The 26,071-nt window shown below is 35.8% G+C and overlaps 1 protein-coding gene across 8 annotated transcripts in view; it reads left to right on the forward strand.

Annotated features, from left to right (window-relative positions):
* ARHGAP21 (Rho GTPase activating protein 21) overlaps nt 1–26,071 on the forward strand; it is a 137,957-nt gene that overhangs the window by 48,523 nt on the left and 63,363 nt on the right. For all 8 annotated transcript variants that reach the window (XM_055331462.1, XM_055331468.1, XM_055331459.1 and 5 more), the window contains 2 exons: nt 10,201–10,380; nt 10,649–10,673. In XM_055331462.1, coding sequence (XP_055187437.1) covers nt 10,201–10,380; nt 10,649–10,673 — 205 coding nt within the window. The remainder of the gene's footprint in view (nt 1–10,200; nt 10,381–10,648; nt 10,674–26,071) is intronic.

Consider the following 26,071-nt stretch of genomic DNA (forward strand, 5'->3'; position numbering starts at 1 on the left):
TTTTATTTTATTGGTGGGGGCAGGCAGAGGGAGAGGGAGAGAGAGAGAGACTCTTTAGCAGTCTCCATGCCCAGCATAGAGCTCAACCTGGGGTTCTGTCTCACCATCGCACGACCTGAGCTGAAATCAAGAATCAGACACTTAACCAACTGAGCCACGCAGATGCCCCTGTTTTTTTTTTTTTGTTTTGTTTTTGTTTTGTTTTGTTCTGTTTTTCTTTTTCTGATCAATTTTCATGTAGTATCTTTTATTCTGTGTCTTTCTCTATCTGGAGAGAATATTGTTAATTAGAGTCTTAACTAAACTTCATAACAGTAAAGAGTAATTCCCTTCAGAAGTCCTTAGTAGAAAAGTGTTTTGGAAATTCATTATCTTTCCTTTATGATTTGAAAACCTCATGAAATGAGAATTTAGGAACTGATTGACTTCATGTTTAAGAAGACAGTTCTAGCAGCACAGTACTATATTTGGAAGAGAGAGTGGTATGTTTCTTGCTCTAAATGATCAATTCTGTCATTGGATGTTTTTGATTAGCAGATAATTTCTGGCAAGATAGCAGCAAATGAAGAATGTAACTAAAACTGTTTTCCTTCATTTTGGTAGATATGTTTAAAACGCAAGATTATAAATTCTCAGTAGAGCCAGATAGGCTTTGGTGATATGGGCAAAATGATGATCCTTGTATAAATGGTATTGAACTGTGAACATTGTGTTCTTGTTTTATTGTTTGGATATATGCTAAATGTGATTGACCGCTACTGTATTCTTTTAAATATGCATTTAGTAAGTAAATTATTTCTTCCCAATCTTTGGCTCTCTCCTGCCTTTATGAAGTTCCATATTTATTAAAATACAGGAAAGTAAAAAGCAGCTAAGCAGAAATTTTAATACTGATTAATATAGTATTCTATATGGTTTGTTAGAGAAGTACATAATTCTGTGTTCTTTTAGCTAAATAAAAATAATATTTAAGTTTATGTAAAGCATATTTAAATAATTTTGGCATCCCAGTTATCAGTCATTATTTGGCATAAATCTCTTCCTAGTATGCTCAGAAGTTGTCCAGCAGTCAAACTGATAAATTTCTGTGAAATACCATTTTTTCCTGGTATTTATATTAGAATTTTGATTTCTGTAAAATCTAAATTATCTAAGGCTTTATCTAAGGCTTGAGGGACACCTGGGTGACTCAGTAGGTTAAGCCTCAGATTCTTGATTTTGGTTCAGTCATGATGTCAGGGTTGTGAGATTGAGCCCTGCGTCATGCTCTGCACTCAACAGGAAGTCTGCTTGAGAGTCTCTGTGTCCCTCTGCGCACACCCCCTCCACCCCACATGATCTTTCTGCCTCTCAAATAAATAAATGAATCTTTAAAAAAAAGAAAGAAAATGATTGAAGTATATAGTAGATGATTCTTCTGTATGGATTTAAGTATGCCATGTAACATAAGGAGGAAAATTTATTAGATTAAATAAATACTTTAGTTAATTTACTGTGTACCTAGTTTTATTTGCTATTAATAAATGGATGATGAACTTTTTAAAAACTGAAATATTTAGAAGTCATGAATATTTTAAGGCTTAGCAAACATTCTTTATATGAAAAACATAGTCCCAGGTAAGTAATTCAAAATTTCACTGGAATATATAAGTATCAGATTGGGGTCTTTTACATTTTGGATAAAGAGCTGTTTTTTAGAGAAAAGGTCTCTACAGTTGGAGTTGTATGTTTTATGACTGTGGTTTGAAAGTCACTTTACTTCTCTGAGCCTCATTTAAAAAAATGTAAATATATTGCTCAAAGTTGTAGTAACAGTTAAATATGGTTTAACACATGGGTGAGACTCCGTAAATGCTCACTGGATATTATTTGAACTTTTAACATCATTTATTCTCATATTTAATTGTAGATAATATTTGAAGAATTTTGGTATAATGATGTATTTATTTATTTATTTATTTACTTGAGAGAGAGCAAACCTGTGGGCATGAATGGTGTTTGCAGGGGGGAGGGCACAGGGAGAGGGAGAAGCAGACTCCTCGCTGAGCAGAGCATCTGATGCAGGGTTCTGGGATCAAGATCTGAGCTGAAGGCAGACACAACTGACTGAGCCCCCCGAGCCCCCCAATGATGTATCTTGAAGTTGAAATATTTCCCCTATATAAAATGGAATTTAGGCTTTGAGCTATTTAGAAAACAGCCCTGCAATGTGTGCAGTGTGTACAGAATACTTTATAAAAACATTTTTCATTTGTTGTTTTTTTCTCTAAAACCGAAGCCATAAATATTTTTTTTTAATGAGAGATGAGTTTTAAGTATTTCCAAAGATAGTACCAAGGGAGCATGAGAGAAACTTTGAGGGGGCAATATTGAGCAAAATCTGTGTGTTCAAAGGGAGATAGTCTCCTAAACCATATGTTCCTCTTGGTGAAGTAGGAGGATAGGGATATACTATGAGGTGTTTGCTTATGGCCATTGTCCAGACCAGATTTTTGAATTACACGTTGAAATTTACTATATTAACAAGCCATCTTCAGGCATTAAATTATAAAGACATATCCCATACCAGATGAATATCAAAAGAAACCATCTAAACAGAATATAAACCAATGTAAATGCCTTAAAGAAAGCAGGTAAATCCTATGTAAATACTTTAAAGAAACTGTGGTTTAAAGGACATCATCCTTCCAACGAGGAGATGTTCGTAGATGCTTTTTTTTTTTTTTACTGTGATAGCAAAATAACTAGAAAAAACTCTATTAGCCTTATTTCCATTTATAGGATAATGGATAAGTAAGATGTGCTATATTCACAATGGAATTTTCTACATCAGTGAAAATCAGTGAACCACATCACACATCAGAGTTTGGGTGGTGGTTCATCAACCCTTTTCCTCCTCTTTCTGGCCAATAGCTTAGTCACATTCCCCACCCTCCCTTAATTAACTTTAATGAATATGTTAAGTAACAGAATTAGAAAGTAATGTCAGGGACCGTTAAAGAAGAAAAAAATGGACACAGAAAATATGCCAGCTAGATTCAGTCATACCTGCTTCTGGAATCAGTCGTAAGGCGGAATTCCCTCAAATTATAAGGAAAGCTTTACAAATGCCAGGTGGCACATGAGAATTTTCATTCTAGATACTACTTTGAAAGTGATTTCTCTGTTTCAGCAAACAAACTCAGACTTTTCCCCCAGTTATCATGAAGACATTTTTATTAGTCACAAGGAGAACGGAGGGGGAGAATGAAATAAGTGTTGTCTAAACCCATCAGGACTACTGATAAAACAACTCAGCGGATTTGCCCAGGAAATGAGTCTGAATGGGTCATGAAGGAAGTATATTCTGATTCTTACCATCTTGTCATTTTATGAGACTGATAATATTGTTACCAGGTTATATGTGTCATAAGAAAGTTAGGAATAACTTTTTGAGTCATGATAGTAGTTTAAACCATTAAACATTTCTAGAAATTTCACAACATTCTTTCCAATGTTTTTTAATTTATTTCAGATTTTGAAATAGCTATCTTTTATGAGGGCAGAGTTATAAAATTGAGTAATTAAGAATTTGTGTCTTTGAAATGTTGGGATCTGAAAATCAGAGAGAAAGAGACAGAAGTGAGGAAAGTGCATTGCTAGGTAAAAAATTACATGAAAACCCAGAACTCTGAGTAAAAAGGAATCACATAAAAACAAATACTAGTTGATTCAAAATAATGGTAAGTGAAACCATTTAGGAACAGCAGCAGAAAGGACCAATATCAACAGTTGGCCTAGATAGAAAATACTATAGGAATGTCCAAGTAAATAATAAACTGAAAAATTAAGAGTTTTATTTTTTTAAATTAAGTCCAAGTGTTTAATTTGAAATACTTTAAAAGTAAGGTCATCTAGATTTTTCCATTTCTTTGATCATCATCTTTTATCTCTGAAATATTAAAATATCTCCTGAAAACTAGAATTAGTTCTTGGAAAAACATATTTAGATACATCTAATATTCAACATCAGAGTAATTCCAGTTGTTATCCTGGATTGTCAAAAAAAAAAAAACTTTAGGAGGGCTCTATAAACAGAAGCTGCAAGTGAAGGGTTGCCAACCATACTTAGCATATAAAAGTTGATTCAAGAGTCTTAGCTCAATTGGAATTTAAACAGACTCTTAAAAAAAAGCATTATGTTTCCACATATGTTGAAAATTTTTGCAGAGAAGCACCATATCAAGGAAGCCCAATATGTGAAGAATAATTCGTTATAAGGTTAACTCTCTATGGCATTAGGATTATAGAGGAAGTGCTTTAAAAATAAACAATATGTAAGGATGCCTGGGTGACTCGCCCAGGTGGCTCACCTGGTTAAGCATCCAACTCTTGGTCTCCGCTCAGATCATGATCTCAGGGTTGTGAGCCTGAGCTCCCCTTTGGGCTCTGTGTTGTGCATGGAGCTTGCTTGGGAGTCTCTCTCTCCCTCTCCCTCTTTCCCTTCTCCTCCCACATGCTCTTGCTCTCTCTCTCTCTCTCAAAAATGAAAGCATGAATGAATGAGTGCAAGCTAAATGATTGTTGTGATTTCCTTTCTGCTTCTGACAAAGCAGAAAGAGCTCTGTCACATATTAGCCCTTTGTTTTTGACAGATTACTCAACTACTGTGAGCCCATTTTTCCATCAGACTTACTGTGATGTATGTAAAAATCTAGTAGAAAGTTTAATGTCTATTCAAGATTTTGTCTTGAATGTCTTTCCTTTCAGAAAAAAACTGTGTTTTATATGCCATTCTCCTGGGTATCTAGAAAGGGCTTTCATGATACATTTTTTTAAATAAGTCATTCATTGGTAACCTCAGTGTTTTGTTTTTTTTTAAGCAGTTAACTAGTGCTTATTAGTATGTGTGACATACTGTTTTAAACACTTGATAAACTTTGACTCATTAGATCTCACGAGAAGCCTATGAAGTAGGCACTATAATTATCATCCTTACAGTAAAGATGAGGAACTGAGGCACAGGTATGTTGGGGGACTTGCCCAGGGCCCACATCTGGAGAATCAAGGACCCTGGGACTGGCTCCAGAGTCCCTGCTTGTACCCCCTGTGCAAGCCATCTCCCTCAGTAATGATAGAAAAACATCCAGCCAGATGACAGCTGTGATTATGAGAACACTTTCATGTATGTAAAAGGATGAAGAAAAGGATGCAGACATTCAAATCTTGTGTTTTCTTAGCAAGTGACAAATTAAAAAGGTGTTGCTTCAGTGTTAAAAAGTCTGACCCCAGAATATATAAGGAAGAAAATCTTACTTTATGCAACCAGTACTACTGGGACGCCTGGGCGGCTCAGTGGTTGAGCAGCTGCCTTTGGCTCAGGTCGTGATCCCAGGGTCCAGGGATTGAGTCCTGCATCGGGCTCCTTGTAGGGGGTCTGCTTCTCCCTCTGCCTGTGTCTCTGCCTCTCTCTCTCTCTCTCTCTCTCTCTCTCTCTCTCTGTGTGTGTGTGTCTCATGAATAAATAAATAAATAAAATGTTTAAAAAAATAAAATAAATGGCACTACTAACATTTTCAGTGGTAAGATGAAATAAATCATTTTCAAAGAGATAGGAGGAGGTCTCATAATCTTAGGTGTAATAGAATCAATATTAGAATCTTTTAAGGTGAATGCAATATGAATGCTTTTTTTATGGTTTATCATGAATGATTCTTAGAATGTACTAGGAAGCTATCTCCATTCTACTTAAAGTACAAGTAGTTACAAAAGATAGCTGAGGGGTTATGTATTTGTTGTATGTGTAGGCATTCTTTCATTACTCTTGTTTACTTTCATGACAGTGCAGGATAACATTTAGACTTTGTACTTTTTACCTGAGTTTTTAAAAAAATATCTTTATTGAAGTATGATTTACATACTATAAAATTCACCTACTACTGTAAGCATACATTTCAGTGGCTTGTACTGAATTTATACAGTTGTGAAATTTTGATCACAGTCTACTTTTAGAACATTTCCATTATCCTAAAAAGTTCTCTCATACCAGTTTGAATTCTCTTCTGTGAGGTTTTAATTTCCTTTATTCTTTTTTTTTTATTCTTTCCTTTATTCTTACATGATCATTTCCCCCTTATACCTTCTTTCACTCCTTTAGATTGCTTTGTCTAATTGTTATATCTGGATTTTATGGAGTTTGTTTTTGTCCTTTATTTTGGCTTCTTTTAACCTTGAGTTATTATTTATTCAATCAAGTGACCTTGTTATGAAGTCTTTCAAGGGGATCAAATGACAGTTCTTAATCCACAGGAATTTAACTGCTGTTGTTCTAGTCACCTCTTTACTTCTTGGATTCTGATATCACTAGTACATGAATTGGTGCTCATGGTGGGGAGGTGAAAAATATGGTGAGGGGCATGTGTAAGGGGGTCTTCGTAGTGGAGGGATCTGTAACTGCTGTGTCCTTCATTGTGTGCCTCTGCTTTGCCCTTATAAAATGCAACAGATCAAATGGCTCTGTGGCTCAGTAGAAGAAAGAGCGGAGAAGGCACGTATGTGTATTTCTTTCCATCTTCTCTTTCTATGTAGAAAGAAGTATAACCTTCCTTTCTGTCCTGTAAGGAAAAGATAGGAGGCTGGAGAGGATTCAGTGTGATGTTCTGGGAAGATGGAATAATAGAAACAACTGAGCTATGTTGCATTCAGAAATCTTTAAAAGTTTGTAGGGATCAAAAAGGAAATTGCTTATTCTTCTTCATCCCATCCTCTTCATTTTTGTGAAGAACTTAGTAGAACAAGACATAGAAGGCTTATTTCAGAAACTTCCAAGCATGAAATCATAATATAAGAGGTTTATATATATAGTCAAAGGAAAAGAAATGAAAACTTGAATGTATTTGGGAGCTGTGAGGCCAAGTCTTAATAATGCACTCAAAATAAATTTTATACATCTATAATTTCTAAAGTGCTAAAGTCAGGGTTCTGCAGGAAAAGTGGAATATAAAAATGTAATAAATTAGATCAAAGAGCTACTGGGGAGAAGAATCTGTGCTGACTACAGAGTAAAAGATATGGAAAATAATATGATAGAGGGGAGCTATTCTAGCTTCAGATTCAGGAAACCTTGATTTTAATTTTTGCCCCATACTAGCCAGCAGTAATCTCAGATAAATCACTTACCCATCTGGGTCTCAATTTCCCCATGTGTAACATGAAAGCATTTATTGATCTTGTTTATGTCTTGGAGAGTCTTTTGTTCTTCACAATTATATAATGAGATGGCAACACACGAAAAGATGTATATTATTAGCCATGAGGGAAATGCAAATTATGGTCACAGTACCTAGCACTGCGCACCTATAACAATGGCTAAAATAAAAAATAATGACAGTACCAAATGCTGTTGAGGAAGCAAAGAAACTAATCACTCATACATCTTGGGAATGTAAAATCGCATATTCACTCTGGAAGACAGTTTGGGCAGTTTGTTACAAAATTAAACATGCAGTTACCTAATTACCCAACAGTTGCACTCTTGGATGTTTATCCCAGAGAAATGGAAATTATGTTCACACAAAACCTGTATATGAATGTTCAGAACCTATTTATACATAGTAGCTCCAAATCGGAAACAACAGAGATGTCCTTTAAAGTAACTGGGGTACATCTATACCATGGAGTACTACTCAGCAATGAAAGGGATGAGCTATTGACACATGCAACAACTTCACTGAATCTCCAGAGAATTATGCTGAGTGAAAAAAGGCAGTCCTAAAAGTTTACTGACTATATTATTCCATGTATATAACATCCTTGAAATGACAAAATGATAGAAATATGGAAGAGTAGTGGTTGCCTAGGTCAGGGCCTGGGTGAGGGGTGAAGGGAGAGAGTGGATTGATTCTGAAAGGGCCACAGGAGAGATCCTGTGGTGATGGAATTCTTCTGTCTCTTGACTGGTGGTGAATATACAAACCTACACAAGTGATAAAACTGCATAGATGTGAACATAAACAGGATACAAGTAAAACTGCTCTGGATAAGTTGAATGGATGGTATCCATGTCATTACCCTGGTTGTGGTATATACTGTAGTTTTCCAGATGTTACTGTTGAGGGAAATTGCATAAAGATTAAGAGATCCCTCTGTGTTATTTCCGACAAGCGCATGTAAATGTGTAATTATCTCAAAATAAGAAGCTTAATTTGGAAAACAATAAATTATATATATTTTATTTACTCTTGTATCCTCACTGGGTGGAACAATGTTGGATACAGAGTAGGTACTCAATATTTATTTACTGAATAAATTGGGGGGAGGGGCTTGTGAATGTATAAACTGATTCTCTCATTTGAATCACAAAAGGAGGATCCAGTCACCACTTAAATCTTAACTATTTGGGTAATTAAGCCCAGAAAAATAACCTTTATCCTTCAAACTTTACCTAATCATATGGTTACTTTTGCAGTTATTGAGACTCTCCCATGTTTATGTTTGCTATTACTGCCTCTTTCTATCAAAATCACTAACTCCTAGAAGGGAGGATAAACTAAAATGCAATTATGATAAATTAGCTTCAAATGCACAGTCTCCACAGATGGCTTCAGTCTTGATTATTTATGGTAGCTCTATGATAAATCTTGAAGTCTTGTACTGAAATACACAAATTTTGTTCTTTTTCATATTTGCTTTGGCTATTTGGATACTTTTCATTTTAAAGTGAATTTTAGAAACAGCTTACTAACTTCTAAACAAAAATCCCCTGGGATTTTGACTGTGGTTTCATTGAATTTCTAGATCAATTTTGGGGGAGTTGACGTTAGAGTATTATTGAATCTTCTAAACCATGAACATGGTATATCTCTCCATTTATTTAGATATTCTTTTAACCTCTCAGTAGTGTTTTGGAGTTTCAGTTAGTAGGCATTACAAATCTTTTGTCAGATTTTGTCAGCTAGAGAGGGCTACATGCTTCCATAATTCTGTTGTTATTTTAAAATTAAAGAATTTACAAAATGTGTGTGTGTCAATGGGGACAATAGTAGAGAAAATAGATGATGTGAAAGGGGGAATTGCGGGAACCACATCTTTGTTAAGAGGGACATAGTACATGGGTTGGTGCCCTAGAAGAATAAGCCATTGGAGCAGGATTGTAATAGGAAGGAAGGTGGAGAATGTGGGCCCAGCTGCAAGTGGTGGCTGGGTAGACATGGCAAGTGACTAAGTTCTCAGCTTATGCCTCATGTTTTTACAGTATAATAGAAAGCAGGGTCATTAGCTATAAGTGAGGTTGGATGAGAAGGGTTGAAATAGTCATCCATCATGAATGGGATGGAGAGAACTGTATTATTATTGACAGACAATATAAAAGGCTCCCTTGAGGTTAGTGGATATGAACTTAAGAGTGAAAACAGCTTAGTTTTGCTTTGTTTTGTTTTCTCTCCACTCACGTTTGACTGCATAGGTGCAGGCCCAGAGTAGGCAATGTTAATTATTTATCCAGCTGTAGGTTTTGTCAGGTGACTTTGAGGAAGTAAAGAGAAAGGGAAAGGAGTGAATGAAGCTGGCTCACGATGGAAGTGAGAACATGGGGCTGTGAGGGACAGGGAAGAGGTGGGAGAGGTAGGCCCAGGTTGCAGTTTTAGAAAAGCTGTGGAATGAGAGGGAATGAAGAGTGAGATCTTTGCTTTGAGATTGCAGAGGGTTTTCAGTTATGAGCTGATGAAACCCAAGAGTGGAGTAGAGGAGATCAAGATACTTGGTGGCCAGGATAATGGAAGGATCATCTATGTGAATACTGAATTTATGCTCAGAACTCGAAGGTCCTGCTTATTAGTTTCTAATTATCTTTTGTTCCTGTTGGACTCTCTGATACCAGTTTTAGAGTTCTTATTCAGTAAGAGTTTCATGTCTCTTCATTCATAGTTTTTGTTTCATAGTGTCAGCTTCATTCCTTCTGTTGCATTTAAAATTTTTGACACTATATTTCTAATTTCCAAGAGCTCTTTCTCACTTCTGATTGACTTTCATAGCATTCCTTTCTAGAAAAAAATTTAATTTTTGATGATCTGCATGATTTCTGGTAATACAAAGAAGATGGTTCTTTTTTCTCCCTTTAGATTTGTCTCTGCTCAGATTATTAGATTTTTACATATATTTTTTTTCTAAGTGAGGAAGTATATTGAGTTATCCAGTTAACTTTTAAATATCTTTTTATTTTAGATATCAAAAACTAAAGATGGAAAAGAACAAAATGAAACTGTATCACCATCCGAAGATGAAACATTCTCCTGGCCAGGTCCCAAAACAGTCATGTTGAAAAGAACATCTCAAGGCTTTGGTTTCACATTAAGGCATTTTATTGTTTATCCCCCAGAGTCTGCAATTCAATTTTCATATAAGGTAAGAGAAATAATTAATTAAAGTAACTTAAAAAAAAAAAAACACAATGCCATTCCTATCTTTGTCTTGTCTTCCTTTCAACCCCCACCCCCCAAACCCCATCTTCTGTATGAAAGCCCCATCCTTCTGACAAGGGGCACTGTTAATGAGATTATTATTGGCATGTTTTGGGAGAGGGCCGTTTGAATGGAGTTGAACCTTGCTGTGATTTCACTATAGAGTTTATAAATAAATATTCATATATGGATGTATTTTTTTTATATTGTAGGATGAAGAAAATGGCAACAGAGGAGGTATGCTATAAAAATTTTAATTTTTCTCTGAATGTTTTTCTACAAGTCTTTATGTTAAGTAATATTAAATGAGATGGTACAGTTTTTGTAGTCCACATATATAATAAATCTTAGATGTGAGAGTTCTAGAAATCAAATAATCTTACTATCGACTTTAGAGTTTTATGGATTCCATTGTCTCATCATGATTTGAACATGCGATGACTTTATTGTTAATTATATATTAGTATTTATGTGGGAGGAACATACAGGATTCTAGGAACTTAATTCTGATATTTTTATTTAATTAGTTATATATTATTAATTCTTGTAGGTAAGAAATGCTGTGTGTTTTATCTAGTAGACTTATTGACTCAACTATTGAAAACTAGAGTATTTTGAGTCTTCTTGATGTTATTTAAGTATTATATGTAATGAGTTTAAAAAGAGAATCAGGCTGGGGATAGGGATATTTCTTAGTAATGTCCACATATTTTTGTTTTAATTTCATGTGAACATGAGACCTAAAATTTACATACAATAAAATGTACTCATTTTAAAAACTTTTATTTCTAGATAATTTTAGACAAAATAGTTGCCAGAGTAGCACATTTTCTTATATCCTTCATCTGACTCCCCCATAATGTTCAACAACTTACATAATCAGGGTACAGTGAACAAAGTTAAGAAATTAACATTGGTACGATGCTGCTGTCAAAACTACAGACTTTATTTGGGTTTTACCAGTCTTTCCTCTAGCGTCCTTTCTCTGTTGCAGGATTCCACATTGCATTCCCTTGTCACGTCCTTTCAGTCCCCTCTAGCCTGTGACAGCACCTCCAGCCAGTCCTTGTATTTCATGTTCTTAACACTTTGAAGGGCACCAGTCAGTGATTTCGTAGAATGCCCATCAATTTGGCCTTGTCTGATGTTTTCTCATCATTAGTTTAAAGTTATGCATTTTTAACAAGAATACCATGTTAGCACCTGTGATAGGTATATAGTTATAATTAAGGTGCATTTCTGTAAATATATAACTTGTGAAACCACCATCACAATCAAGATAAGGTACCAAAAAGAATCTTTCTATAGATTCACTGTTTTACACCTGGAACTAATGTAACATTGTATGTTAACTATATCCTTCAAAAAAAAGAAAAACCTTTCCATCATCCCATAAAGTTCCCTTGTGCCCCTTTGCTATTCCTAGACAATTACTAATCTGCTTTCCATCACTGTAGATCAGTTTTGCCTCTTAGAAATTTCTTACAGATGGAATAATACAGTGTGTACTCTCTTGTGTCTTTGGCTTGGGGTAGTGTTTTTTGAGGTTCCACCACATTGTATGTATAGGTACTAATATGCTATCTTTTTTATTTTTTGCTGAGTAGTTTTCCCTTGTTTGAATATACCACAGATTGTTTATCCACTCACCTGTTTATCCATTCACCCATTCACCCTCTCAGTGGTTGATGAAGCTTTGTAATACGTGTACCTGATTTGAGGTCTTAGAATGGCTATGCTAAAGGGTTAAATGAGAGGAAAACAATCCCTTTTAGCATTCTCAAAAGCCATCTGTGAGTGTAGGACCAGGTAGGAAAGACCCTTCATAGTTGCCACTATTGTGTAAGAATGGCCACTCTTGTGACACCGTCTGTCATACACTGGGGCTCAGGGTGAATTCCAAATATTACTTGGCTTGGGTTAGAAGTAGTGTTAGTGAGGAAAGGGAAAACTTACAAAACCAGCATCATCTGCTGTCTTCCACTACCCCGCAGAATGATGTGCTTGTTCCCGGGATGGCGTATGACACACAGCATCTAGAATATCATGCCTGTCTCATTCTACTCTCCATTGGGAGAAATATACTTCTAATAAATGTTGAAACACACAGTTCTAAAACTTTATGCAGACTACCTATCTGACATGGCTCATTGAAGTTAATAGGTTTAGTTATTTGCTTTGACTAGAGAGAACAGGTCTAATCTAGGTCAGGAGTGATCTGCTGGGGAATATTATAGTTTAAATGCCTATTTTTTTTACTAATATATACCTAATTGCATGTAAAAAAAAGGGTTTGTGTCCACATGAAGAAATGCAGGTATTGTAGTAAGATTAAAAATTAAGACTAAAGAGACACCTAGGTGGCACAATCAGTTAAGCATCTGCCTTCGGCTCAGGTCATGATCTGAGGACCCCGGGATTGAGCCCTGCACAGGGCTCCTGGCTCAGTGGGGAGTCTGCTTCTCCCTTTCCCTCTGGCCCTCCCTGCTGCTTGGTGTGCTTGCGCCCTCTCTTTCTCAAATAAATTAATTAAATCATAAAGATACATTAAAAAGTTCCTGGTGGAAAAAAGAATGAATTAAACTGACATTTGGGAAATTTACTGTGCATACATGTGTGCTGTGGATCCTGACACTGGGTTTTAAATTTGCTTTTGAGCTTTTCTAGTGGCCAAAAAACAAATGAAAATAGGATTAGTTAAGGATTCACATTATCCATATGAAAACAACATCCTGTTTTCAGTGAAGCCTGAGACAGATTTCCCCTCTGTGTCCTCGTAATAGAAAACAGTAATACAGTAAATAATATCCTTAATACCATTCCTTCATATGGTTATTTTTAAATGTATCTTCAGTGTAAGGTGATTTCAAAACCCGAAGGTCCAGTCTCTTAAAAGAAAGGGCTTCTCAACTGGGGACAGCTTTATTCCCCATAGACACGTGGCTATATCTGTAGACATTTTTGGTTGTTGTGATTGGCAGTAGTTGGGGGGGTGCTATTAGTACTTAGTGGGTAGAGGCCAGAGACATTCCAGAATACCCTGTAATTACGGATAAATTATATTCACCGTGTGGTTGAAGACTTAATCCATGCCAGGCATCATAGTATATGTTATTATCCTATTTAATACTGATAATAATGCTGAGAGATGTGAGACGGTATTCCCGTTTTGTAGATGAGGAAACCAAGGTTGAGAAAAATGTGAAATGACTTATACAGGAGCACACCACTAAGGGACAAAGCTGGACTTCCGACTTCCAGACCAGGTTTCTAACCCTGAAGTTCATCTGCACTTAACTCTTCTTTACTTACTTTTCTTCACTAATTTTTATTTAAAAATAATACTGTCTAGGGTACCTGGGTGACTCAGTCAGTTGAGTGTCTGCCTTTGGCCCCGGTCATGATCCCAGGGCCCAGGGATCAAGCCTCACATCCCCGCAGAGCAGGGAGCCTGCTTCTTCCTATCTCTCTGCTATGGCTCCCCCTGCTTGTATGCACGCTCTCTCTCTCTCTCTCCTTGTCTCTCGGTCAAATAAATAAATAAAATCTTTTTTAAAAATGCTCTTTTTGGGGTGCCTGGGTGATCCAGTTGGTTAAGTCTCCAGCTCTTGGTTCCAACTCTGGTCATGATATCCAGGTTGTGATATTGAGCCCTGCATCAGGCTCCACGCTCAGTGTAGAGTTTGTTTAAGGATTCTCTCTCTCTCTCTAACTCCCTCTCCCTCTGCCCCTCCTTCTGCTCACATGTGTGGGTTCTCTCTCTCTTTCTTAAAAAAAATAAATAAATCTTTAAAAGAAATAATACTGTCTTTTAAAAAATAGCTTGACTTATGTAAAGTTGAGAATTAGTAGATAAAATAGGGTATATGTAATATGTTATGAAATTATTCTGTGGTATTTCTCTGCCTCAAGAAAATTAAAATAAAGAAGTTTGTTCCATATTTGTGAATGCCCAAGGACAAAGAATTCACATAAAAGTCAGGGATAGCCTAAGTTTAGAAGCCCTGAATATCTTATGGGAGCAATCATGACTTATTATCCAATTCTGAATACCTGGCTAGCAGTGGACTCAGAAAGTTCATTGTGTTTAAGGAGGGACTAGTCTTTTGCTTTCTTGGCCTCCTAGGGCCGAGTTTAGCTCTTGTCATTCTAGTTGGTAGCAGGGTCATGGATTAGCCCATGGAGGGCCTAGTTAGCTAAAGTATAGCACTTGTAATACCATTTCCACTCATCCGGTCAACCAATCATAAGAACATATTTTATGTGAAAAAAATTTCTTTATAGATCATATTTGAGAATGCCACCTATATAGGGACATACTACATTTAGTTATTATTTTAATTCAACTGAATGTTATGATTTTTATCATACAGTTTCATTTTTCTCTTAAAACTTATTTTCAAGCACAGTGAGATTACAAAATCCTTTTATGTAAATTTTGTTTTAATGAAATAGAATCCCAGCCTCCAGTGTAATGGTCTGAGTCAAAGCCTAGAACCACTGGAGAGGAAGTAATTGCCAGAATTTTATTCAAACTCCTAAGAGATTCTGTTTTAATGCCAAAATTCTGTGAAACAGTTGAAAGGTTTTGTTGTAGTGTTCTTTCCTTTTGGCAATTTAGTGGAATATCTTTTTGCCACTTAATTTTCTGATTATTCTCCTTACCCAAGTTTTCCATTCTATTACATTTCTTATATACGTAATGTTCTGTGTTTTAAAATTATTTTTTCTTGATTAGTTTTCTCTATTATGATACAAATAATGTTTACAAGAAAAAGGCCATTAAAGTAGAAAAATATTTTTTAGTGATAATAGTTGATTGTAGATAATTGCTATCTTGCTGATGTCCTGTTGTCTCTTAAATCTCTGGAGAAGATATTCATAAATAATCAAAATAAGAGCAATTAAAAGTTTGTAATTACTATTATTTCTTTTCTACTTATTCCAGGAGTAAAAAAATTCTATCTTAGTTTAATTCTAGGGAAATTTCCAGTGTTTTACAATGTCTTTATTATTTTGTTAGGTAGGTACTTAAGTAACTGTTGGGTTTCTACTTTGGAGTTAAAATTTATTTAAGCATTAATAGTAGAAAAAAAGTAATTGGGACTATTATAAATTTTCTCACTAGTAAAAAATTGTATTTTGTGATTGTTATTGTTTCTGACAGAACTGCTCTGAGACTATGTTTGAGTTTTCTAACCAGTGCTCCTTTTGTGGCAAGAAATAGAAACTTCTCCAAACCACCTCAGGACAGATGTATTAATTCTAAAAAAAACCTAACAGGACATCTCCAAATTCAGTGTCAAGAGTGACAGGATACCTGGGGAGCCACAGGCACCAGAATGGGGACCTAGAAAGCTACTAAATGCAGAGAATAACAACAAGTCTTGGCTTTGACTTTACAAAGACCCAAACTCTGATATTTACTGGAGCATCTACACGACTTTCATAGTTAATTTTGATTATACTTGATTTTCTCATAAGCTGACATCTGTATAAGGTACAGCCCTCACTGTATCTTTGTTTGTCCTTCCTTTCACATCATAATACTTCCAAATTCCTGAGAGCAAAATCTAATTGGGCTACTTCATCATTTTATGCCAGCTGCACAATACCCACTATGCTTTAGAGATCATTCTTCCATTTAATGAAGAGGTAAATTCTGGAAAGCTGAGAAAATTGGGTGTATTTTTTGCCACTGATTTCCATTAATAGGCAGAAAACCTATTCCCTCAGAATAATATAACACTAAAAAATGTGTTCCACTAAAAAATGGAACACAAATGGAAAATTTGTGGTAAGAGGGAATTCTTATTATGGGCAAGTCCATGGTCTCTAGTGTGGGGGGTAGGGCAGTAGAAACTTGTTTTATTATTTCTAAAATATAGCAATGCTAAGTGAGTTCATGGGTCTCTGCTGACATCTTTAGGCATTAACTAAACCCCTTGGGACCCATTTTTAACTGTATTGATTGTTTAAATTATTTGAGTTTCTCTGGTAGATAGGTAAATATACTAAATAGTTACATATTTTTACTAATTTTTAATAGTGCTCAATAGAATATCCACAGGTGTCTGGCATTGTCTTGAAGATACTTTAGGAAGTAAAAATGATGATGATGATGATGATGATGATGATGATAAAGGAGTTGGAGGAGGAGGAGGAAGAGGATGTGGTTGTTGTATTGGAGGTATGGTAGTAGTGGTGACAGCTGACTTACAAAATGCCAGGCATTGTTTTAGGATTTTGTGTGAATTAACTCATACCTTCTGGGTTGGATAGTATCACCTCCATTTTTTAGATGAGGAAACTGAGGCATGAAGTGTTTAAGTAACTAGCAAGGGACAGTATTAGACTGCATACTCAAGCTATCTAGTTCTAGGGTTTCCTCTCAGTTTCTACCATGGCTTCTTAGAAAATTATGTACTCTCATAATTCATCCTCGAAAATGTATAAAAAAGAGGGTTCTGTTCCCTTGAAATGTAGAGTATGAAAAAATCCTAATTCAACTTGCAGATACAGTTGCAGCTAAGCTAATATTAGCATTTCATACTTGTTTTAAAATTTTCTTCATCTCGTGATTGAACACATTCTGTTGGCTTAAGTCTGTTCAGCCGAAGGATAGGCACCATTGCTTTAATATTTGCAGCTGATTTCTATCTTTGATGTAGTTATATTTTTGGTACCTATTGCATCTTGATGACTGATAGAACTTCTTGTGGTATTTTTCACTAATTTTTATGAAATGATAAGGGCACTCATAGGTATTTACTAAGGATAAATGAAACATTTGCCTACAGGAGTATTCATAGTTGCCTTGTTCAATCAATAAATACTGGATTCAACTGAATTCATCAACATATGAATAGATAACCAAATGGTGGTATATCCATGCAGTGGAATACACACAGCATGGTGGATCAATCTCAACATTTCTTATATTAAGGTGAAATTCATTCACCACTTTAAAGTGAACAATTCAGTGTCATTTAGTACAGAATTAAAGGACATGTATGAAACATTGTACATCTACCACCTCTATCTAGTTCCGAAACATTTTCATTGCCCCAAAAGGAAGCCCATATCCATTAGGCTGTCATTCACTGTTTTCCCCTCCCCAAAGTCCAGTCTGTTTTCTGTCCCTTTGGATTCACCTATTCTGGATATTTTATATAGCCTTTTTTATATGGCTTGTTCATTTAGTGTAATGCTTCTGAGTTTTATCCATGTGTGGCAGGTACTGGTAATTCATTCCTGGCTGAATAATATTCCCTTGCATTCATTCATTCATTCATTCATGAATGGGATGATGTGGGACTCAGTCCCAGGACCTGGGATCACGACCTGAGCCAAAGCCAGATACTCAATCACTGAGTATCCCAGGTGCCCCTCCTTGCATTTGTATATAACAATTTTTTTATCCATTCATCTGTCGGTGGACATTTGCATTGTTTTCACCTTTTGGCTCTTGTGATTGATGCTGCTATGAACTTGCATATGCAAGTATTTGTTTGAGTCCCTGATTTCAAATCTTTGGGGTATATGTCTAGGAGTGGGATTACTGTGTTTTATGGTAATTCTATGTTTAACATTTGGGGAACTGCCAAACTGTTTTTCCACAGCAACCGCATCATTTTTGCATTCCCACCAGCAATGTATGAAGGTCCCAATTTCTCCACATCCTCATCAATGCCTGTTATTTTCCAGTTTTGAATTATAGCCAACCTAGTGAGTGTGAAGTGGGGTCTCATTGTGGTTTTGCTTTGCATTCCCTTAATAACTAGTGATGTTGAGGATCTTTTCATGTGCTTGTTAGCCACTTGTGTATCTTCTCTAGAGAGATGTCTATTCAAATCCAGTGCTCTATTTTTTTTTTTAATTAGGTTGTTTTTCTTTTTGGTTTTTTTTTTTATCTTTTTGTTTTTGAGTTGTAAATGTTCTATGTATAGAGAGTGGTTTGTTATCAGATACATGATTTGCATATATTTTCTCTCATTCTGTAGATTATTTTTTCACTTTCTTGATAATGTTCTTCGATGCACAAAAGTTCTTAATATTGATAAAATCTAATTTATGTACTTTTTCTTTTGTTGCTCCTGGTTTTTCTGTCAAAAACATTTTGATGAATGAAAGAAACCAAGCACAAAAGAGGACAGACTGTCTGATTCCATTTGTATGAAAGGAAAGATGAATCTGAACCAATTTGTGCTTGATTGGGAAGGCACATAAGGGAAGTTTCCAGCCTGATGGAAATGTACTACATCTTGGTTGTGGTGTGGTTACATGGGTTACATTTGTCAAAACTTAGGAAGTGAACATTTAAAATGGGTACATTTTATCATAGGTAAGTTATACCTCATTAAACTTGCTATAAAACAAAGAGGACATAGACAGTTTAGTTAGATTTTCCTCCAGTGTTTAGCTATTTCAACTGATGCAGATGTAGAACGTTCTTATCCATATACTTTTGGGCACATATGTGCTTATTTTTAGTGAGTATATCCATTCAAGAGTGACATTGCCGAGTCATAGGTATGCATATGGTTACATTTAGTAGATACCACTAAATCGTTTTTCAGTTATTGGACCAATGTATATACTCAGCCACATGGTGTGAGAGTCCCTGTTGTGCCATATCTTCACTAACATTTAATATTTGTCAGTTTTTCTATTTTAGTCATTCTAGTGGGTGTACATTGGTATGGAATATAGGTTAATTTAAATTTCCTGAAAATTATAGGGGTGATTACTTTTTATTTGGTTATTAGGTATCAGTGTTCTTTTTTTAAAAAAATAATTTTTTAAGAGTTCTTTAAATATTCTTGATGAGGATTTTATTAGTTATATCTATATCAGGTATCCAGCTGTGACTTGCCTTTCAGTTTCTTTGTAGTAATTTTGATAAAGGCAAGTTCCTAATTTTAATGTAGTCTAATTGTCAGTCTTTCCTTTTACAGCCAATACTTTGAGTCCTAGTTAAGAATTTTTTCTACTATGACCACAAAGATAGCCTCCTATGTTATCTACAGGATGCTTTATTGTGTTACCATTCACAATTAAACCTACAATTTACCTGTAATGATTATTTTACATGTAGTATGAAGCCAAGATTAATTTTTTTCCAATATGGATATGCATTTAACCTTACACTATTTTTTTAAAGATGTTTTTAATTTATTCATGAGAGACACAGAGAGAGAGGCAGAGACACAGGCAAAGAGAAAAGCAGGCTCTAATGCAGGGAGCCTGACATGGGACTCGATCCTGGACTCCAGGATCATGCCCTGGGCTGAAGGCAGCGCTAAACCGCTGAGCCACCTGGGCTGCCCTAACCCTACACTGTTTAGTGAAAACTATACTTTTTTTTTACTGCTTTGTCATACCACCTTGATCATAAAATATCTGTAGGTCTGTTTCTGGACTTTTTTCTATTCCAGGGGTTGGCCTGTGCCTCACTTTTGTATACCTTCTAAAGTAAGAACAGTTCTATATTTTTAAAAGATTGTTTTAAAAAAAGAATATGCGGCAGAGACTGCATGTATTCTGCAAAGCCTAAAATATTTACTGTTTGGCTTTTTATACACCCAGCTTGCCAACCTCTGTTCTGTTCCATTGGTCACTTTCTCTGCAGCAAGATTGTGATCTTAATTACTGTAATTACCACATACTAAATGTTGCTATTAGGTAGAGTAAGTGTTTCAGTTTTGTTTTTCACAATTGGATTGGCTATTTTTGTCCATTTGCAATATCACAAAGTTTTAGAATCAGTTTTTCAGTTTCTGCACTTAACAAAAAAATCTGTTGGAATTTTAATTGGTTTTATATTAATTACAATATTTGATTATATGAAAACATTTGAAATAATTGAATCTTCTAATCTATGAACATGGTGTATTTCTCCCATGAATGAATGTTGAATTTGTCTGCATCTTTTGGCATAAACCTTTTATTTTTTTTTCCTCTAACCTCTTAATATAGTGAATTATATTGATTTATTTTTCCAACTGTTAAACATTGCATGACTGGACTAAACCAAGCTTGTTCATATTATATGATATTTTTCATATATTGCCAGGTTTGGTTTTGTGTTGTATTTAGGATTTTTGCATCTCTCTGCAGGGATTGGCTTTACTTAAAGGTGGGCCTTAGTTTTTCTGATGTTTGGTTTAATAGTTTGGGTTCTCTGGGAAACAGATGCCATGCCAAGACAGGAACAGATGGCAAGACAGCATTAGACATGGCAGAGATTCATTGGGAGAAATGCCTGTGAAGGATAAAGAAGAAGGGAGAGGAAGATGCAGGGGAAGACTTCAGACCACACTGCAGGTCTGACATCTGTGAGAGAAGAGAGGGAAGGGAGGATTTGGTAGGAAAGATGCCAGACTGCAGCCCAACGTCAGGAGGTTTCTGTGAGGCCACTGAGGAGCTCCCAAAAAAACACTGCCCTTGAGCAGAATCCTGCTTTGTGCCCTAATGGGGAAATATGGCCTCTGTACGACCACAGTGGATCTAAAGGAGTGGCAGCTGGGGCTATCACTCAGCTGTGTTCCCCACAGCAGATTCTCTCTCGAAGGAAATCTGTACAGCACACCTGCATGCTTGATGTGGCTGGGCTTTCTCTTTTTCACCCCTATTCACGCAATTCCTTGGGAGACCCAAGCTGAAAGCTTATGGTGTTTTCCAGACCCTCCTTGTCTGGCCTCAAATAGCCATTTGTGTCCTCCTGGCCCTTTGAGATTGATGGAAGTTCTGTACAGCTCATCTGTCTCTCAGCCATTACTTTGGAAGCAGAAAGTACCTCAGGGTTAAAAGCCATGCAAAACATTGAGCTCACTTCTCTGAACTTCCTTCTCTTTGAGATCCTATCCCTTTGAGCCCTCTTGCCTTGGAGGCTTTCTGTTACCTATACTTCACATGAATGTTACCTATACTTCATCCAGCTTTTCTGGTTGTTGCTCATAGGTGGAAGAGTTGATTCTGAAACAAGGTAGTTCACCATTGTTAAATTTGGAAATTTTTGTCTGTTTACATTTAATATAATTAATAACATTTATTGTTTAATTTCCTACTTTATTTTGAAGTTTCTGTTTTATCTTGAATTTCATATATTTTTCTCTCAAGATTAAATAATGTATTGCGGTTCTTTAGTGGTATCATAATATGCAACTTTATCAAAGTCTAGTGCTAATTAATATTTTATTCTCCTCTGAAACAGTATATGGACTTTAGGATATGTTAACTCTACTAATCTTCCTCCTACCTGCAGGTTACTTTTATGTTATGTTGCAATTCTCTTGGGGTTTTTTGTTTTTGTTTTTCCTGAAAAGTCTTTGTTTTACTCTCATTTTTGGAAAAGATTTTTGCTGGCTACAAAATTCTATGATGATGTTTTCTTCTAACCTATTGAAGTTAATATCCCACTCTCTTTTGGCTTATATTCTTGCTTATTAATTCATATTTTGTTGTATTGGTTTTATGAAGGCAAACTTTATATCTGCTGTTAAGATTTTCTCCATATCTTTTGTGTTTGGCCCTTTTGTAAATGTGTCTTGGTGAGAATTTTTTTTTTCTTGTTTATAATTCATTGAGCTTCTTGTGTCTGTTGGTGGTTGTCATCAGTTTTAGAAAATTTTCAGCTAGCATTTTTTTCACATATTATCTGTCTTTCAGTGCTCTCTTCAGTTCTTCTGGGGTTCAGTTGAACAAATGTTAGATGTTTTTATTCTGTCCCCCATGGCTCCTAAATTCTCTCTTCCTTCCCTTTTTTCCCCATATCTTTCTCAGAACCTGCATTTAGATAATTTCTTTCAATATATATATCTAATAATTTTCTTTTTAGCTGTTTGGGTTTTAAATTTTGATTGTTAAAAATTCTTTAGGGAAGGCACCAAAGTATACATGATTGCTTCTTATAGTTTTCTCTTTATCATTTTTAGGATTTTTTAAAAGTTTTTTCAAAAATAGTAAACAGTTGTTTTGTAATCTGTGTCTGGTAATTTTACTATCAGGAGTCTTTGTGGGTCTGTTTCTCTTTTTTGTTTTTGTTTTTCTGCTGGTTCTAGCTCAGGGTAGGTTTTGTTCTTTGATCTTTGGGGGGTTTTTTGCTTTGTATATTGGACTATTTTGCCTTTGTTGTCCATCAAAAACTACTACTGGGAATTCTTTGAGATCTAGGATGAAAACGTTGTTTTCAAATAGATTGGTGTTTGCTTTTATACAGAACCAGGTTATTATATTTTTAGGCTGCAAATCTATTTGAAGTTTGGTCCATAGCTACTTCTTAGAGATTGGTTTCCTTCCCCCCCCCCCCACCCTTACTTTGCTTAGCACCTAGGTAGCCTTCAGGTTGGTGGGAGCATTATTTCTAGTTACCCTTATTATTAATGTGGGACAATCTCTTAATTGATTCAGAACTAGATAGAACTTGGGCTTTTCTTCTGCTTGCTGGGTGGAAGGGACTCCTATTCAGTCTGGACATATATTACTGATATTAATAGTATTTTGGGGTGTAATTTTCTAGCAGCTAGGCTTACATATATATGTACTATGGTTCAAATATAAATTATGCATTCCCCTATACTAGCTCAATTTGCTAGTACATTGATACTTTATTAAAAGACTTGCTTTAAAAAAATAAAATAAAAGACTTGCTGTCCATATATTGTCTTATTGAAATACCTTTATATCCTATCAATATAGATAAAATCAGATTACTAAGTTATTTGTAGTTTGCTCTTATGGGCAATGTCTCCTAATCTAAAAATGTATAAGCTTATATACACACAAATACACACATGAATATACACATGCATACATGTGTACACACACAGAGAGATAAGTGATTCTGTATTTTGCTATTAACAACTTATCTTCGGTATATTTATTTTATTCCTCTCCACTTGATAGGTAGGAAAACATGGGAAATTAGGGCTCCTGGATCTTTTTCTGATTAAATAGAACATGGTTAAAACACTGGGGAGCCTCAGAAATAAAGGACAGTGATAGCAAGGATATATATAAATTTTAAAACTATGGTGTGTATTTTTTGAAAAGATTGAAAGAACTTGATGCTGTGGCTTGCAAAAGAAATGCTGAGGGCATGAAAGTGATAGCTATTCTCCAAATGTTGGGAAGCTTATTTTGTACAAGATGGAATAAATAGATTGTTTGATGCTTCACAGTTAGTTTCTCTGTTCTCTTCTGGAAAATCCCTACTCATATTTTGGAGACAGTTAATCTGAGCAATTGTTCCTGCTATGTGATAAACAAGCAGAGACTCTCTGCCTCCTCCTCCTCCACCTGATCCTGGGAGGTGGTGGCAGCAGCACAGATCTGATATGGGAAAATGCAGAAATAAGAGGGGGCAAATATATTTCTTATCAAAAATTAGTATTAGAGTATGCAAACTGAAATTTTTTTCCATACCCAGACTATTCATTGTATTTATGAAAACAGCGTTTTTATGTATTACTTTAAGAACAAAGATCATTAAAGAAGGAAATTGTCCTTTATTGTTTAATTTCCAGGGCCTAGTATGTACCTGGTAGTAGCTCAGATGTTGTTGAGTCAATGCTTTGGATGAACCAACCTTAACTTGGCACTGTTCCGACATGACTCTTCCCCAAGCTGCACAACTCAGCATGTTCATATCTGTACCACTGCTGTCCAGGAAGAAAATTATTGTCTCCTGCCTTCCTTCCTTTCTTTCACCTCTCTCCCTTTTAACATGAAATGTCAGACATTTTTTAAGTTTAGAGATGTGACATAGCCACTAAGTGTGTAAGCTCAGGCAGCAGTAACAAAAATATTGTAATCCTGAATGTCAGTAGGAATTTGGCAAACCGTTTTGTAAAATACACTGGTCAGATGGTTAAGTTAGATGAGAGTTTAAAATATATATATATATATCTGGCTCAGTCAGTAGAGCATATGACTCTTGATCTTGGGGTCGTGAGTTCAAGACCCATGTTTGGTGTGGAGCTTACATGAAAGTAAAAATAAATAGGGCAGGGCACCTGAGTGGTTTAGTCCGTTAAATGTCTGCCTTTAGCTCAGGTCATGATCCCAGGGTCTTGGTATTGAACTCCATGTTGGGCTCCCTGCATGGTGGGGAGTTTGCTTCTCCTTCTCCCTTTGCCCCTTCCTCCCATTTTGTGCTCTCTCTCACTCCAATAAATAAATGAAACCTTTGGGGAAAAAATTAGAAGATAGGTTGATATCTGCTGGGTAAGGCAAAAATAAACTTTTAAAAAATTCTTTTGGGGGCAGCCCAAAAAAAGAATTCTTTTGGGGTGGCTCAGCAGTTTAGCGCCACCTTCAGCCCAGGGCCTGATCCTGGAGAGCCGGGATCAAGTCCCACCTCAGGCTCCCTGCATGGAGCCTGCTTCTCCCTCTGCCTGTGTCTCTGCCTCTCTCTGTGTGTGTGTGTGTCTCATGAATAAATAAATAAAATCTTTAAAAAATAATAATAATTCTTTTGAAAAAAAATAAAAAATATGTATCTAACTTCACTTTAAAAGTTCCAGGAAACCATTTTTACAGTAATCGAAAATGAAAGGAATTTGATTGGATTAAGTAGGCACTGTCAGAAATCCAATTTTTTGGAGTTGGTTTTAAGACTTTGAAAGGCATGAAGTTACTTTGGTAGTCAAGACAATCAATGCAATTTTTAAAGTTTCTGGAAGCATTCTAAAAGCATTCTAAAAATAAATATGAAATCTAGAGTCTCAGCTAATTAGAAATAGGACTATTCAGGTGAAAAAGTCAAGGAAAGTACACAATTGGAGTAGTAGTAATGTTCTAGGCTTTTCTCTGGAAAAACTTCTCTATAGAAAATGTTGCAGAGGTGACCCTGTAATTAGGTGATTTTGAGCTGTCTTTTCCCAGCTGCTGCATGACTTAAGACTTTGATCATAGACACCATCTGGCTGGATAGTCCCCTTTTTTTTTCCTGATTGCTCTTCAGCTAGTCTACATTCAAAGTATATGGTTCATAGATGCAGCTAATAAGTTAATTGGAATAGTTATGTCCCTGTTTTCGAAGTTCAACATAATTTTCCAGAACAGAAATATTTGTATATGAATGCTACATATATTAAATCTAGAAATATATTTCCTGTTGTTTATTCATTCACTTAGCAAACATTTGTTGAGTCACTACCACAAGTAAGCCACTAATCTCATTGCTGGAAAGGGAGAAGTACGGCTTCTAACCTGGCTTTCTTCGGGTAGTTGTTCACATGTCACCTGTTAGAGAGGACTTGTCTGACCCTATCATGAAAATAGTATTACAGCCCTACCTTTCACCCTTCCTCCCCTTCTCGGCTCTGTTTATTATACTCCCTAACACTTATCACCATCTCTCATGCTACTTATTTCTTGTCAAACATTTTCTGCCTCAATTGGAATGTAGAACAGGAACTTTATTTTGTTATTTTGGCTTAAAACTCAAAACCGTTCCTGGCATGTGTATATATATGTAAAGAACATATATGTAAAATAAAGGCTCTGGCTTCAAGAAGCCCCTACTCTGATGGAGGATGAAAGTGTAGAATAATTACATACATGCAACAGTAGAGGTGTGTACAGTTGTGGCAGGACCACTGCACAGGGAGTCATCATCTAAGCACCAGGGA

The sequence above is a fragment of the Nyctereutes procyonoides genome, unplaced genomic scaffold (genome assembly GCF_905146905.1).
Source record: "Nyctereutes procyonoides isolate TBG_1078 unplaced genomic scaffold, NYPRO_anot_genome, whole genome shotgun sequence".
In the NCBI taxonomy this organism is placed as follows: domain Eukaryota; kingdom Metazoa; phylum Chordata; class Mammalia; order Carnivora; family Canidae; genus Nyctereutes; species Nyctereutes procyonoides.